This window comes from Eucalyptus grandis, chromosome 10 (assembly GCF_016545825.1).
Source record: "Eucalyptus grandis isolate ANBG69807.140 chromosome 10, ASM1654582v1, whole genome shotgun sequence".
NCBI lineage: Eukaryota > Viridiplantae > Streptophyta > Magnoliopsida > Myrtales > Myrtaceae > Eucalyptus > Eucalyptus grandis.
In genome coordinates, this window is record NC_052621.1 from 23,945,939 (window position 1) to 23,963,163 (window position 17,225).

The 17,225-nt window shown below is 37.9% G+C and overlaps 1 protein-coding gene across 3 annotated transcripts; it reads left to right on the top strand.

The window, feature by feature from the left end:
* Positions 1-2,768: 2,768 nt before the first annotated feature.
* Positions 2,769-17,053, top strand: LOC104422339 (probable LRR receptor-like serine/threonine-protein kinase At1g06840). Of its 3 annotated transcripts, none has more exons than XM_010034643.3 (21): positions 2,769-2,974; positions 3,372-3,561; positions 3,835-3,985; positions 4,853-4,924; positions 5,052-5,123; positions 5,239-5,382; positions 5,480-5,551; positions 5,701-5,772; positions 7,252-7,326; positions 8,411-8,479; positions 8,557-8,625; positions 8,750-8,821; positions 9,078-9,164; positions 9,250-9,318; positions 9,507-10,006; positions 10,884-11,042; positions 11,857-12,140; positions 13,518-13,569; positions 13,857-14,107; positions 15,851-15,985; positions 16,458-17,053. In XM_010034643.3, the coding sequence occupies exons 2-21, from the start codon at positions 3,420-3,422 to the stop codon at positions 16,800-16,802; spliced, it is 2,892 nt and encodes a 963-aa protein (XP_010032945.1). In that variant the 5' UTR covers positions 2,769-2,974; positions 3,372-3,419; the 3' UTR covers positions 16,803-17,053. The 3 variants fall into 3 exon arrangements, with proteins under 3 accessions (XP_010032945.1, XP_010032944.1, XP_039159354.1); XM_010034642.3 differs by lacking the exon at positions 2,769-2,974 and adding an exon at positions 3,016-3,206; XM_039303420.1 differs by lacking the exon at positions 2,769-2,974 and adding an exon at positions 3,016-3,196.
* The last annotated feature ends 172 nt before the right edge of the window (positions 17,054-17,225 follow it).

The following is a 17,225-nucleotide window of genomic DNA, read 5'->3' on the forward strand; positions in this document are numbered from 1 at the left end:
TTAAATTAGAAACAAGAGTAAAAAAAAAAAAGTAGCTTAACCATCACCTTGGTGGCTGTGATGGTTTGGGCTCTCTCCCCCTCACGAAAGGGAGGAGTTCGAATCTCCTCACGGTCGCTTAAGATCTTAAATTGGATGCCGGGAGTGGTGAATCCTCCCGCTTATGTGTCTCCCCAAGTTTACTCGCTAGCTGCCTAGGAACAATTTCTATAAATAAGTTATTTTTTCTTTTTCTTTTTATTTTCTTCTTCTTTGTTGTCCCTTCCCTTCATTGTTGCCCCTGCTGTTCAGCCACCGCTGCTGGCTGGCCATGCCGTCACCGGCCAACTGCCATGCCTACCTCCCGCCGCTCACCGCCCATCAGTCAACCCCCTCCCTTCAGCCGCCGACCGATCGACCGCCAACTGGCGCCGTCGTCGTTGTTGTCGCTCGCCACGACCTACTGCCAATGACCATTGAGGCCACCGCTCGTCAGGTGGTCAATAGCCGGCCACCGTCACCACCATCAACTGCCGTTACCACCGTTGGCCGTCATTGTTGCCAGTTGCCGCACCCACCATCGATGACGGTTAATGCCACCACACGCTGGCTAGCCGACCAACCAACTGGCGCTGATGACCATTGCTAATCAACAATTGACTGTGGCGATTGGTAGCGGCGGGCGATAGTCTGTCGTTAGCGATCATTAGTGGCTGGCGGCGATGGGTGGCAATGGTGGCGGTCGACGGCAAACACCGATGGTCGGCCGATGGCGGTGATAAATAAGAATAACAAAAAATTCAAAAGAAATTATACATTGTGAATCATACCAAAGGCATTTCTATTTTTTTTATTCCAAGAATAGAAATTTTATATAATTCCCAAATGCGTTCTTTTTATTGAGAAATTATTCCCATGAATAGAAATAGAAAAAAAAATATTTCTAAAAAGAAATTGTTCCATAGAATAGAAGCTTACCAAACAGACCCTTATTGACTTTTGACATCCCATTTCATGTTGAATTGACTATATTATCCTTTGTAGGTCCCACTATTGATTTAAGATTATTTATTGCATTTTTCCTTTTTCTTCTTTTGTTTCAATTTTACTAGAAAATAAACTATCCATACTTCTCTCAAACAACATTTTTAAGGTTAAATATAGGGCCTACTTTGCTTTCTTTTCTTTTCTTCTTTTTTGGTTTTTGTTTTCCTTTTCTTTCTCCATTTGAAACAAAATTTGTGTACCTATTTTTAGAAAAAAAATAATTATTTGGTAGATAGCCAACTAGTTATTTGACCAGAAAAAGCTAAATATTGTGTTAATGAGTTGTATATTTCTTTTTTTTTTACTAGGATATAGTACACATTTCCTTTAATCATAACTTTAGCATGTGTCATTATGTTGTAATCCGTATATTTTAACAACTTATTTTTTATTTTATTCAGTGGATCTAATAGTGAAATTTTCAATTATTTATTGTGTTTAAGTAATTTGAGTGACCCCGATCCATTTTTTCTATTTATAGCAACATAATAGTCAATTAAACAAGATTCGGTCTTTCTTCTTTGATGTTTAATAGAAATATTATGTCGATCACGATAATTACCTCTCATTTCGCAACCAAATAACATTTCACCCAAGTTGCATCTCAAAGTACTTTTTCAATTATGGTTTACTAAATAATATTTGCATTTCATCAAATCCCTTTAGACTAAAGGCATTTGTATTTCCCCAAGAATATCCTTCCAAAGTCAAACCAAACGGATCCCATATTTGTGTCTCTTTGAACTTTTTATAGAGATATCATAACTTTGACTCTAAGCAAGAAGATGCATCTACACTCTACTTAAAAGATCCTCTAGTGTTGGAAAAATTACTTAGTAAAGTTTCAAATGAACTTGTTGACATGGTTTCATCATCAACAAATACATTAAGCAAATAATAATATTGTTTTCCATAGTGATTGCACTACAAAAAAATAATATAATAAAAAAATGAGTAAATTGCGTATGATGCATGTATTAACTATAATATCGAAGTAGATAAATTCGTAATTGTGAGGATAATCTAAAGAAATAAAGTAAATAATTCGCATATAGAATTTGATATATGATTAGTGCTTTGCTTATATAACAAAAATGGAGAATAAGTTTAGAAAAAGACAAACATGAAGGAAATATTGAATGTAATGAGTATGAAAGAAGCGATTGAGATACCCAACTACAGGCAGCGCAGTTGGTGTAAGTTCTCTTCCTCATCGTCGAGGTCAAAAGTTCAAACTCTTTTGTTGCCAAAGTGTCTTAAGCGGAGGTCCTGAATTATTTGAAAAGGATGTCGATAGTTTTGTCTTTTAGTAAATTAAAATAAAAGAAAAAAAGAAAAAGAATACAAAATATAATTTTCAGTCGAGAGTGAAATTTGTAAAGAATAATATAATCAATTCAATATAAAATAAGGGTCTCGAGAGTCGAAAACATATCGAAAAGTAAAACATATGCCAATAGCACGAGCCTACGATAAAACAAGAACGTAAACCTCAAGTTATATTTTGGGCCCCTCGTTGGACAAGATATCCTGCCATGGCCGAGACATAAACCCGGGATCGGTCGGGGGGGAGAGGCTGTCTGCTCGTACTGTGCAAAGAACAGCTTGCGCCGTCCCCACCTTCCATGGAGAATTTAAAAGCTTCCCCAATCACCACAACCACCCTCCCACCATCGAAAGTCAAGCACCCACTTAACAACTCCCTCTATCTCCGTCGCTGGCATTAAAAAAGTTGCTCTTTCACACCCATATTCGACCATCTTACCTCACGATGAATGGGACGTCTTTCACCACCTTCGTCGTCGTGGCCGCCGCCGCCGTCGTCATCATCATCACCATCGTCCCACTATTCCTCAATAACTGTTGCTGCCGCTGCTGCTGCTGCTGCATTGGCCTTCCTCGTGGAGACCCGGTCAGAGGATACCCATTTATCCCGTTCCCACCAAAGGTCGAATCTTTATTGTTTTTATATTGGTTTGGTTCGCTTTCGTGCTCGAGTCTTACCTTTGAAGCTATTTACCGAGTCGGACAACCACGAGAACGTGTTTTCGTCACTGGGTTGAAGAGCTTCTTATAGTTCGTGCGCAGTTTAGTGTTCCCCCACCTGCGTATTCGAAGTAAACCATTTTTAGTATTGCTCCTGACGCTATGTGGGAAGCGAAATATTCTGGTACTTGAAGGTGCTTGTTTTATAGGATATGTTTCAGTTCTTTGGCTTCAAGTTGTTGTTGTTGTTGTTGTTTTTTTTTTTAAATTTCCTGCTGAATCATGCTTGCTGGAGATTCGAATCTTTTGTTGGTGTTGAGCTATTTCTTTCGCCTGAGAGGTGATTTTTTTGGTTTCAGCTGGAGAAATCTTGATAGAGTAAGAGGTTTCCCTGGTGGGTGATAAAGATGCTGCATGGTTTTGGGGATTTTTGTGTCCTTCATAGAAGCAAGTCGAAAGTTCCGACTTATGGAGCGTTTCTGGCCATCTGTTTCTGTTTGCTTTCATTGCTTGCCCAAGCGCAGGATAACATTACAGACCCTGCAGAAGGTATGTGTTTGTTATTATCTGGGCGTATCTAAGCTTTACGTTTTAAGATTCTGGAACTTCTTGTTGGTCCTGGTTGGATGGAAAGGAAGTGTTTGCTTTTTTGTAGTTTTTGCATGGGTGCCTGCTGCAGCAATTAGACTATAGCGTGCTGTTAAGATTGAACTGAGGGCTTCTTGATGCTTGCTTTCAGCTGTAGTTACCTCCTGTAAATGATGTTAAAAGTTGTATGTTTTGAAGAGGCTTACATTGGTGTTGCCGGTTTTCCTGTTGCAGTGAAGGCTCTGCAGGACATCAAGAAGAGTTTGATCGACCCAAACAAGAATCTGAGCAACTGGAACCGAGGAGACCCGTGTACATCCAACTGGACAGGCGTTTTGTGCTTCAACAGAACTTTGACAGATGGTTATCTGCATGTTAGCGAATTGTATGATCCATCGTTCTTCTCCTTCTTATACTTTTGTTGGCAATCTCCTCAGTAAGTCCTTTTCCCTTTTCCCCTCTCTATGAGCGAGTAGCTTTCAGAGAAGCTCATCAACAGGGAAAAGAAATGTACCGATGAGGACAAATGTGATAACATGATTTGGTTCAGCAGTCTTTCTCTCCATTCTTTCTTTCTCATGCAAAAGACTGGCAACAGAATCTGCGGTCCCTTAGGGTATATTATGAATCTGCCTGCAGTGCCACCTGGAAGCAGAAGGAGATGTGTGAGTCTCTGTGGTATATGGTGTGTGTGCTTGTGTTGTGAGGGGGTGAGAGAAGCTCAGGGTCAAGTAAGAGGGTTCACAGGTTCGTTCACCTGAGAAGGGGTCAGTTTTTTCTTACATATAGAGGTCTGGGAGTCCCTTTAGTTATCCTAGAAATAATCTAGCCTTTTAATTGAATTTAGTGGAATCCAAAAAATTAGGCCACATGTGAGCTTGTATTGCATTCTGTCAGCACTGGCAGCAAACCTTGTTCTTCATAAGGTTAAATGCAGACCTGGATTCCAACTTCAAGAGTGGATTCTGTAATCTACTCTTAGTTTAATAGACACAACTATTTGTATTCCATAAAGATTTTTGTTTCAAACATAACTCATATTGGAAAGAGTGACTGCTGTAGTTTTGTTCCCAAGAATCTAGTTGATGCTATGTCATTATTCAAATTGTAATCTCACTTTGAGGAAATGTAGATCAGGTAAGTCGTTTGCTGAAGTTCTTTCAAAGTGCATGTTAATGTGTGCACTAATTCTTTATTTATTTGTTTGTTTGTTTGTTTGTTTATTTATTTATTTATTTTTGGTGATTTGCAGGCAATTGCTTAATATGAATCTATCTGGAACATTATCACCAGAGCTCGGCCGCCTATCTAAAATGATAATACTGTGAGGCATATTTCCCTAATTATTGTTTCCACCACTATAGAATAAATGACTTATTTAGAATCTCAATGGAAAATCTAAAAGCAATTTCTTACCATTTTTTTAATCTATTTTTCATCTTTTGTTGAAGGGACTTTATGTGGAACAACATAACTGGCAGTATACCAAAGGAGATAGGCAATATTACATCTTTGTTCCTCTTGTGAGTACAGAGTTTGCTTTTCCACAGTCTTTTAATTAAGAAGTTATTTTTCCTGTTCTCGTGTACAATTTTAATCTGTTGAAAGAAACTTATCCTTGATATTAATTGCTTCCAGGCTTCTGAATGGAAATCACTTAACAGGTCCGCTGCCTGATGAGCTGGGTTACTTTCCAAAGCTGGACAGAATTCAGATTGATCAGAACCAAATATCAGGACCAATACCTAAATCTTTTGCAAACTTAAATAAAACAAAGCACTTGTGAGTATATTTTATCAAATGTACTCTGAGAGTTGGAGCGGGTTTCTTTCATAATTGCTTTCTTTACATTTCGTTTCTCTTTTACCTTCATGAGCAGCCACATGAACAATAATTCACTGAGTGGACAGATCCCACCAGAGCTATCACGATTACCAAGTCTTGTTCACTTGTAAGTTGTTCATTCACTACAGCAAAGTCATTGTTCTGCACCATAATGAGTGTTTTTGCAGAGCTTGGTGATCTCCTACCTTTTCCAGATCTCTCTCTCTCTCTCTCTCTCTTCCTTACATTAACAGTTCATCTGACAAACATCTGCAGCCTGGTGGACAATAATAACTTATCCGGGTACCTTCCCCCAGAGTTCTCTGAATTGCCAAACTTACTGATACTGTAAGTTGTTTCATTTCTGGGTATTATTTATTCCATTAAAGACACAATGAATTCAATTTTCTTTTATTCTCTTGCTTCTGGTTATCATATTGTACCTACATTGTTGTTTGCTCATAATTCAGATCTCGATGACCATTCTGTTGCTAATTGTCTTCTTGCTGTAAAAGTTAGCTCTTCTATAACCACAATATAGAATGTGACTTTTGCACATATCATGAAAGAAGTGCCTTTTCACACATGCGTTAATACGGATTCATGCATCCATGCAGATAAACATATGCATGAGTGTGCGTGCGGGGCTCACACTCATGCATGCATTCATCTCTCTCTCTCTCTCTCTCTCTCTCTGACTTGTGAGGAGATATTTACATCTATTCACTGTAGTATTTTGTCACAAAAGTGTTAAGATACAAATTGTTTGTTTGTCAGAGTTGTACTAAAGATTTTCATTAAACTGTACCAAGACCATCTGAGATCTGAGTCATCATTCTTGTACTAGTAAGTCAAAAATTTTCTTGAGAAGATGACATGGTTGGGTGAGATAGGTGAGATACAGTGCTAGGAAAGTATAGCTTTGGGTAGATCAATATCTGCTACACCTTTGTCAGGCTGAAAGTGCAGAAAAAGGCCTGTTCATAAGGTGCATGATGAACTCATTACAACTTCTCCTCTAAACATGAAAACTTACCTCTTACTGGTATATAATTTTACAATATAAAGCTGCATGTCTTTATTGAATTTAGCAGGGGAGGGTAGGGTAGCATATCCTCGTCCTAGTCTTGTTTGCTTGCAATTGTCACGGTCAACAGATTATGCCTGTAGATCGCGGATATGAAGTCAAGTCTTGTGAGCATAGTACCAGAAGCCACTAAGGAGGCATAAAGAGGTCAAATGAATTCCTAGTCATTTTCCTTTTGCAGAATGTCAGTTACAGACAGAGAGGTGACTCTGTCGCTTAAGCTGAGTTATAAGTATTGAGCCTCTTGACTTTGCATGGAATGATAGATTTTCCAGTAATTAATCCATAAACAGGAACGAACTCTATGAACAAGTATGAGCATTTGCAAGTAATGACTTGCAACTTCTGTGGTTCTTGTACATGGTCTGCAAAAACTGGGTTTTATCCAATTCCAAATGTCAAGGTGAAGACAAAGTGGGTAGATGTTGTACTCATGGCATTTTGTGATTTCTAGTTTGTCCCATGACACTTCACCCTCATTGCTTGCAGAAAATTAATTAGGCTCTTTGATGAAATGAAAAATTGTTAGGCTTAAATCAAAGTCAACAACCATGCTGGTACAGAATCAGAAGATTTATGACAAGACATCTAACTTGCATTTTGCAGACTGCTGTCCAATTTCTTCTTTTCTAGCTTATACTTTGCTTTGCGGCATCCTGATAGCTTCTCTTACATTCTAATTGTTCTGACAGCCTTCTTGAGGTACCTGACCACCCAAATCTTTTTTCTGTTGTATGCAGTCAAGTTGATAACAACAACTTTGATGGGACTACAATTCCTCGTTCTTATGTAAACATGTCAAAATTGTTGAAGATGTAAGTTCTCTGTGTATCATACTTTAAGCTTCAGATAGTGAAAATGTTGCGACATGAATCCAATTTACTGATGCTATATGATTATTCCGAGCTCTGCGAATGATTTTCAGTACGCATAGTGCCTCTCTTTCAGTGGCATTGTATCTAATCATCAGACTAGGAAGAAACATTTGCCATCAGTAAATCTGTGGTGTGAATTAAAAGACAATATAACCCATATCAGGAGGAGAGAATCGTGGAAAATTTTGAGCATGATTTTTATGTGGTAAAACAAATTAGGTGGATGAATAGATCATTCCAGATCATATAAACCTGGGTATGTAAGTTTTGAATTTGTGAAAAGTTTGTTGCTTTATGCTTGCAGAGAGCACATTTGAGTGTTACAACAGTCTATCATGAAATTGCTTCATAACTCTTTTCTTTTTCAAATCATTTCTCCATACTTGATATTACATGTAAGTTGCCTTTTAAATCACCGAAGGGATTCACATGAACATGATTAAGTGTAATTTATTGGAGATTGTTTGTACGTCAACAGAAGAATTGGGTGACAGGGGATTGAATGTTTACTGAGGGTGAATCTTGGACCAAAGAGTGATGTAATGTAGAGGATGGCTAAGGATATTAATTGCATGTGCTATTTGTTCTCAGCAATTGCCATATCATTCTCCAACGTTTCCTCTTGTGTATCAGCCATAATATCTTAATTGTTCAAACTGTTGGCTTGTCACTAGATGCTTTCGTGTGTTAATGTTCAGCACATTGGAGCATGATCTTCAAATGTTGGGGGTGCATGTTTCTACTATTTAAGAAAGGTGTATACTCTTGGTCAGTTGTGAGATAAAAGATGATGTTGTTTCATCTAGTTGTTCCAGCAACAACCAAGCCTTATTCCACCTCAGTGGGCTTCATTTAGTTGTTTTTTTTTTTTTTTGTTTGGTAACCAGGCTTCATTTAGTTGTTCTGTCTCTTAAAAATCATTTTGTCATATAATCTAGTCATCCCAACTCCCATCAGAGATTACCCATGGGGAGTAGTGTATGATGTTCAAGAATGATCTTGATGATTTTGTTGGTCCTTTCAGGAGCATGAGAAATTGCAGCTTGCAAGGAACAATTCCTGATCTGAGCAGTATACCAGGTCTTGGTTATCTGTAAGTAATAACTATTCAACTGCTTCAATTGAATATAATGAGAAAGACCTTTTCAGCAAACTATCTGCTTTTTACAGGGACCTCAGTTCCAATAAGCTGAATGGATCCATACCAACAAATAAGCTTTCGGAGAACATCACAACTATGTAAGATCTGTTGATCATTGATGTGAAAAGCCCCTCCCCCAATCGATCTCTAATAATTTGCAGGAATTTAGTATATGATTTTTCTCATGTCCTAATGCTTTTCATTTTTTCAAATACTTGTCAGAGATCTATCAAACAATAACCTATCCGGAACTATTCCTGCCAGCTTTTCAGGGCTTGTTAACCTTCAGAGATTGTAAGCAATCTTTCATTTTCCTCTATTAGTATGTCTTGTGACTGTGCAGATGCGGTTATCAACTGAACGAAGGCCTTCTGTTCTTTCTATTTCCCCCCAATGTTGCATCCAGCGATTCAGTAAATTTAACTGTTTTCCTATAATCTCACTTATATGTCAACATAAATTGTTAGTAGCATATTGTAAGTACCCATGCCAAGTTGATATATCTACCTAAATGTCAATGGCTCAATTTTATCCATAATTCACTGTGCAGGTCACTTGCAAATAATTCATTGGTTGGTTCTGTACCGTCTGATATTTGGCAAAATAGGACTGTCAACGCAACTAAAAGATTGGACGTGTAAGAATGAGAATGTGAAAATCTGTGCAACTTTGATTATTAAATGTTTCTTTCTGGAAATTGTCTGAACTTTTCAATTTTTCAGGAATTTGCAGAACAATCAATTTGTCAACATTTCAGGCAGCACCAGCCTTCCTCCAAATGTCTCTGTCTGGTTTGTCTACTCTCCCACCCATCCTGGAATTCACACATTTCTTACACATTTCCTAGTACTCTGGTTGAAATGTGTCTGCTTATTTAGAAAGTATCTGAAGTTGCTGCATTGCTCCGCAATCAGTAGCTTCAGGAAGTGGAGTTGAAGAGATAATCATCTTCCCGCTTGAGATTTTATTTTCTCTGCAGGCTTCAGGGGAACCCATTATGCGGGAACAGCAACCTTGTTCAGTTTTGTCAATCTCAAAATATTGGTGTAGATAGCTTGCAGAATGTGACATCCAAAGACTGTCCCAGTCAATCATGCCCACCCCCCTATGAATATTCAGTTTCATCCCCTGTTCCGTGTTTCTGTGCTGCACCTCTGCTAGTTGGATATCGCTTGAAAAGTCCAGGGTTATCATATTTCAATGCCTATGAGGATGATTTCGTGCAGTACCTGTCAACTGGTCTCGAATTGTATGGCTATCAAGTGCAGATTTATACCTTTTCATGGCAAGAAGGACCTCGGCTGGCGATGTACATCAAACTTTTTCCCATCTATCAAAATGAAAGCAACTCCCATCTGTTCAATGTAAGTGAGGTTCTAAGAGTCAGGAGCATGTTCACAGGCTGGAATATTCCTGACAGTGATTTATTCGGACCCTATGAACTTCTGAACTTCACTCTGTTGGAGCCTTACCAGGAAGGTCAGTTGTCAATGAACTTTTAATCAAATTCATGTGTCATTTTTTTTCTTTCCTTTCCTCTTTTAATTCACAAAGTAGAGTCTAAGAATTTGAGTTTTTTTCTTCATTCACAATCGTTGATTTTGCACTCATCTTTGTTGACGTGGTGCCCTTTCTGTTGTTGGGATAATCTCTTCATCGAGGGTCAATGTCATTAAAGGACATTGTGGGGTCTGTCATTCTTGGTCTCTTTGTATTTCAATTTTGTTGCATGCTGCATTGACATTCAATTTCAATCAAGTTGATATTTCACCAAGTGCCTTTTAGTGAGTAGTGAGATACAAGGTTTGCTACATGATGTGGAAATTTGGCATGTGCTTTAGCTTTGCCATCATGGTTTTTGACTGATTGCTTGCAAAGCTCTCTGATGAAAGTAATCATGATGTTTGTTGTAAGGAACTATTGAAGTGCACTTACCTGAGTTAAATGGACCCAAAGGTTGGACCTTCTTTATTATTTACCCCTTTAAGTCTCTAATTCTGGATCTTTTCAGCTTGTCACCAGTTGGAAGATTTTTGACTTCTTAATTTTTGAAGGGACACTCGGATGGTTATCTATAAAGGTGTACCTCTGAGTATATATAATCCCTGCACTAATTAATTCAGGTTTTAGCAGATATTAGGCTACTATCTTTTTTTTTTCTTCATTAAATGCTTTTGGATGTATTTATTCATTTTCTTTCTCCTTAATATGATGTTTGCGTAACAAGAACCCTGTGTGTAATGTTTGCCACTATGACCCAAGTACATTTTGCATGGATTATGCTGCATGCCCAAATGTGAGGTTATATTGTGTTTCAATGTTTGATTTGTATACTGTGTCATTGTTTCTGGAACAGAGTTCCCAACTGTCTCAAAATCTGGCTTAAGCAAAGGGGCTTTGGTTGGCATAGTGGTGGGGGCCATTGCCGGGGCTGTCACACTATCTGCCATTGTTTCACTGCTCATCGTGAGGAAACATCTGAGAGACCATCCTGGCATTTCAAAGAGACGTCGATGTGAGTATAAGGAATGTTGAGGCATATTTTTCTCATACTTTGCACCCTTTCTACCAAAATCATTTGTTGGTTACATATCGATGTGGTCAGATACCTTTATCCTTGTGTCAAGAGTTGATCAATGACTGAAAAGACTATTTTCCCTTTCATTTGTTGGTGCATAATAAACTATGCAATGCTATCCTGGGATAGAAGCCAACTGACGATTGCCTTACGCACTTTCATGATACCTTTTCCTCAAGTGCTCTTAGGATGGCAATAGGAGGACACTAGCAAGCTTGGGCAAGAAAGTTACTGCTTAGATCCCAGAAGAGTTTTGCTTTCCCAATTGTTTTTGACAGATTTAATAGCTATTTAATGTGGTCCACTTGTCGGATTGTTGATATTAATCTTCAGTCCATTCTTTTGTTTTCCTGTTCTACTCTTTATTACATGCTGCTTGAAACATCATATGCCAATGGATGATTTTGATTAGTTGAGAGAGAGTATTTTGAGTTGCATGTTAAGAAAGGAACCCAAAAAAAAAAAAAAAAATTCATATTCTTGACCATGAGGATCCCTTCGAGAAGTCTTCTCAAAATATTGTTGAAATTGATGTCACTATTCGCTCAACATATCTTGTGTATGGCTCCATTAACAACTGTTCTCTTTCTTCTTAAAATTAAATTGAATACGTATCTTAAAGAGCTTTATAGTCTTCTTACTGAAAATTCTTATTCTCAAAGAAAATATTGAGCTGCAAATTGTTTAAATTAGTTGACGAGTGTCGGTATGTTTGAGTGGTATCTGTAACTCTGCTCTGTATCACCTGCAGCATCTACTTCATCCATCAAAATTGATGGTGTGAAGTGCTTTTCCTATGGAGAAATGGCTTCAGCTACAAACAATTTCAACAGCTCCACTCAAGTAGGCCAGGGAGGATACGGAAAGGTTTATCGGGGAGTTCTGGCTGATGGCACAGTTGTGGCCATAAAACGGGCACAGGAGGGGTCATTACAGGGTGAAAAGGAATTTTTGACGGAAATTGAACTTCTTTCAAGGTTACACCATCGAAATCTCGTGTCTTTGATTGGATATTGTGATGAGGAAGGTGAACAGGTAGTTGCTAAACCTCATTTGTAAATCCTTCACCAATATAATCTGGAAATTTCAAGCTTGCCTCAATCCAATTGCAATATATTCACTGTTTTCGGTCTACTGCACTTGATGATTGCTGGACAATTATATGCAATGTAGCTCCTGATCTTGTAGTTTATATATTGGAGGTAACCTTCTATGGTTTCCTAGTTTGTTCTTTCAAGCATTTCCTAGTCATTTAATGTATAAGGTGCAACATAGGAGAGCTTATGTGGTAGCATGTTTTGTTCTTATGGTATAGCTACTTACCAGGGAAGTTCTTAGCATCTCTGCATGTAATTGAAATGATTAAATCTGTCTAGATATTGTGTAATGTATAGATTCACATCACTTGAATGCACTCAATAGATTGGATTGAATAAGTTGCAATTGTGAACCGGGGACTTTGAAGTACCAAAATAGGAAGTGGATCTATTTCAATTGCTATGTCAATGCAACTAACAAAATTGTCAGAAAATGGATTTAGGAGAAAATAAAAGGAAGTTTTATTTTTTGCTCTACTTTGGCTGAGAAAAAAAAAATAACAGAACTTTTTGCTTTTTCTTTTATTTATTGATGGTTTGAAGCCCTAGTTCCAGAAGGAATTGATATCCTTCTAATAGGCCATGAACTAGATCAGAATCATTCTCAACGAGTCCATAAGAAGTGATCTCATTTTTTTTCATCGGGTCCAGGTAGAGACCAAAGGTCTTGAGCGATCGATCCGGCAGAACAACTCAAAAGATATTATGCCTAGGAAAGATATCGATCTTATTAAAGAATACTCCACTTGAAACTTATTAAAAGGAGAAAATAATACTCCATTTACAATATGAACTTAGCGAAAGCGATTTATGATTGGTAGTAAAAATCCTGTCTGGGTGTTAGATGATAATGTTATAAGATATGGAATATATTTTTTAGCTTAACACTCTTCCTCACGCAAATGCTAATATGATGAGAAAGCCTGAAGAGTACAAATACCATAAAAACCTGTGGTGATTGTGAAAATCCAACACATATAAAAGGGAGCTCATAAATGGGTGAAAGAAGGGTGTTAGGAATAGAACTTGAGGTCTCTAGCTCTGGTACTAATATTAATTTATGTAGGCCACCATTTACTCCAAACGTTCTAGAGTATGTATGGCATGAAATATATTTGTAGCTTTACAAGCATGAGTCGAAGTCTGCAAGAAATTAGTAAGTGGAATTTTGGATGTGAACTCCAATTTCTTTCATGTCTTCCACCCTCACAGCGTCCTTGAGATATCTTCTTGATTCTCTCTGTTCTGACATTTGGGAATATCAAAAGGTTGAATTGGATAGTTTAAGTTTATTTATTGTATATCTGTTATGCAGATGTTGATATATGAATTCATGTCCAACGGAACTCTACGAGATCACATTTCTGGTACTTTCTCGTTGCCCCCTCATATGGTCTTTAATGATTATTAGCTTGTCATTTTTTTTTTTTGGTAAAGATTATTAGCTTGTCATTCTTCTTCTTCTTTTCCTCTTTTTTCCCCTGGAGTCCATGCATGATGAAAGTCGAAACCTTATACCTAGCAAGAATACTTTGAGATATTATTTTATCCCTTTGTATCTGATGCTTAGAAGATTCTGATCATGGAACTCAAAATTGGTTACCAATTCTCTGAAATTATGAATTTTAAAAAGTCTTTAAATGTTCAATTTCAGGTCGATCTAAAGAACCTCTTTCTTTTGGGATGAGAATGAGAATTGCCCTTGGTGCAGCCAAGGGCATCCTATACCTGCATACAGAAGCTGATCCTCCAATTTTCCACCGCGATATCAAGGCCAGTAACATTTTGTTGGATCCCAAGTTTACTGCGAAAGTTGCTGATTTTGGACTATCGAGACTTGCACCTGTTCCAGATATTGAAGGCGTTGTGCCGGGTCATGTGTCAACGGTGGTCAAGGGGACTCCTGTAAGACCTATTGCTCCTATATTAACAATTTGCCAAGCTTTGCTTGATTTGGCTTTTGTATGTTCTGTGATTTGTGCAAGTTCTTCTGGTGTTTGTTACATATGTGCTAGTCAGTCTCAATTCTGCATCTGCCTTTAAAGCTACCTTGTGAGTCTCATTTGAAAAGGATATCTGCTTATTGCCTATTCTTTTTGGTGCAAATCGTCTGAATTTCTCTTTGAAAAAAATTCACTCATAATAATTACCTTGTTAGTTAGCAAAGAGTAGTAGGACTTACAGGAATATATTCAAGAGAAAATTGGAGGGTCATTGCTCTTTTTGTCAAGAGTTACTTTCAATCAAAAATTGTATTTGAACTTCAGATATTGTACTGTTCAATTGTTTTTACTTGAATACACTAATGATAATCTGTTAACAAAGTGTTAGCAAGTCCTACCCAAAAGCTTTAGGGCATGTCTGAATAGATCTTTACCTTTTCCTTTTGCATAACCTTAATTTTGTGACAGGCATTTTGAATTCTTTAACCTGGAACACCCAAAACTTTCACAGCATATAAATGTTGACATGTAGATTCTCATATAAATTTTTCAAATTATTTTGGCGAGAAAGCAAAGAAGTATTTTTGTGCTTTTTCTTAATTGTAAACAAACAGGCCTGCTATTAGGTGGTGGTTGACATGTGTATAAGGCCATTGTAAACCAAAAAAACAAGCGATGTGGGATACTTCAAACTTCCTCTCACATGTAGATCAGATTGAGAACAATATGTGCAGTTGACGGATGGGAAGCCTCACACTCAAAATAAAGCTCGAATGGAAGTTGGCTTTGATACAGCGTTAACGAGTCCAAAACAAAAACTTAAGTTATTAGGTGGAAATAGGTGACGTGTCTATACAGTCATTTAAACCACATAGACAAGTTATATGGGATACTTTAGCAAAAGAGTATAATGATACAGACATTTCATGCCATGTGGCATCTCAATGAGTGCTATGTCAATTGCCATCAGTTGTTAGCAGGATCTTGGATTTCCAATTGATCCAATTGATCCAATTGAAACCATTAAGGTATGGTGACATAAAGTTCTTATGCAATTGGTCGGAGAATTCAGTTCAACCTTTTTCTCTGGACATGGATGACACGATAGTGCAGGTGATGTTTGAAGCAGGAGGATACCATTGCAAAAATAACAATGTGGGAGGGCGTTTAATAACTTGTTTCAGCTATGCCTGAGAATAGTAGAAGAGGTCAACACCTGCTTACGTGTATTTACAATATGTCACTGAGATGTCAGAGCAAAGACAAATTATTGTGGTGAGGGTATTGGATTTAGAACTTATACACAGCTAATGAATATAGGACATGGAATTGTCAGAAACAGAAGAAAACACGGTTAATATTACTGAATGTCTTTTTTACTGAGTATCAATATATCTCGGCCCAAGTGAAGAATGGCTTTTTTAAGCCAAAAAGAAAAAGAAAAAGTGAAGAATATTCATGCTGATGGTATCCTAAAGATCTAACTGACTTGGAATTTAGGAATTTACTTCTGGTTCGTTGTATGGCATATATTCTTAATATTGAATTCACTGCTGATGCATCACAAGTAAGCTATTCAATCTCCAAAAGATTTATTTGCTTGCTCTTCTTCTTTGCTTATGTACATGCTAATCTCTAGAATTAGGCTTGAGCATGGTTCACAAGATGGGAATATGAGTATCTTGTCTATGTTAAACTTTTGCAGGGTTATCTTGACCCGGAGTACTTCTTGACTCATAAATTAACAGACAAGAGTGACGTTTATAGCCTTGGTGTCGTGTTTTTGGAGCTATTGACCGGGATGCAGCCCATCTCACATGGCAAAAACATTGTTCGTGAGGTAATATCATACTGTTTCAGTTCTTTTACATGAGCTCAAAGATAGCTATGACGTGGAAATTATCAAATAATATGGAAGGTTGCTTAGAAAGAGAGTATGTGCTCCCTAGTGGTATGAAATGGTGAGTGCAAAGAATGCGCATTTTATTAGATTGGTTCTAGTGCATGAGATTTTTATCATGTATACCTGGGAGCAAACAGGTTAGCAGGACATTTGAAGGCTTTGAAGTGGGTCCTGATTGTGCTGACTTCATAATTTGTTTCCTGATCTTATGAAAGTAGCCTTATGATTATTGTGGGACTTTACGTTTTGTTGAACACAGGAAAGTACAGCCCTTGATCCTTCATAGTGTCCTGATCATTCTATGATCAAAGATTTTGGTGGAATTTTCGTACCACATGATACTTTAGTAAAGGAATGATAATACATCAGTTACACTGTATTTCTAGTGACATGTCAGTTGGCATGGCAGGTGAATGTCGCATACCAATCTGGCACCACCTTCTCTATTGTTGATGGAAGCATGGGATCTTATCCTTCAGAATGCATCGAGAAGTTCCTGATGTTGGCCCTCAAATGTTGCCAAGACGAGACAGATGCACGGCCTTCAATGGCAGATGTTATGCGCGAGCTGGAAAGCATATGGCTTATGACACCCGAGTCAGATTATAGGACAACAGAGTCCCTCTCGATCGAGGCCACAAAGAAAATGACTCCACCGTCTTCTTCTTCTGAGATAGCAAATCCTAATGTGTCATACGATGTCTCTGGCAGCGATCTCATCAGTGGAGTTACTCCAACGGTCACCCCCAGATAAAACCGTCTCGCTGCTTTGTTCCGTTCTTTTTGTCAGGAAACCTAGGTGAAAATACCTTGATTGACCTTAGTTAGTTTGCTGATAATGTCGTCACCTTATACTCCAACCTGCCTCAGAGCAGTTGAATTAGCTTTTGTTCATTTATGCGCCAATACATGTTGCATAGGTCATTCGCAATGCTTGTTCATCCTTAGTAATAGATGACTGGAAGTTACTGATAATAATGGTATGTTCAGATATTGTTTGATCTCTCTCTCTCTCTCTCTCTCTCTCGCCTTGCTTGCGTTATTGCGTGTGTATTAAGGTGGATACATTTGTTTCTTGACCGCTATTTTGTTTAGGTAATGCGGCTTGAGTATTGAAATACTCGTGCATAAGCTAGGGTCCAGCCAAACTGGGTTCAAATCACTCAACAGAAGCCAA

Coding starts and splice junctions, on each gene's coding strand:
- LOC104422339 (XM_010034643.3), top strand. CDS start 3,420: ATGCTGCATGGTTTTGGGGATTTTTGTGTCCTTCATAGAAGCAAGTCG. Junction 4,925..5,051: donor CTATCTAAAATGATAATACT/GTGAGGCATATT, acceptor CTTTTGTTGAAG/GGACTTTATGTGGAACAACA. Junction 9,319..9,506: donor CCTCCAAATGTCTCTGTCTG/GTTTGTCTACTC, acceptor TTTTCTCTGCAG/GCTTCAGGGGAACCCATTAT.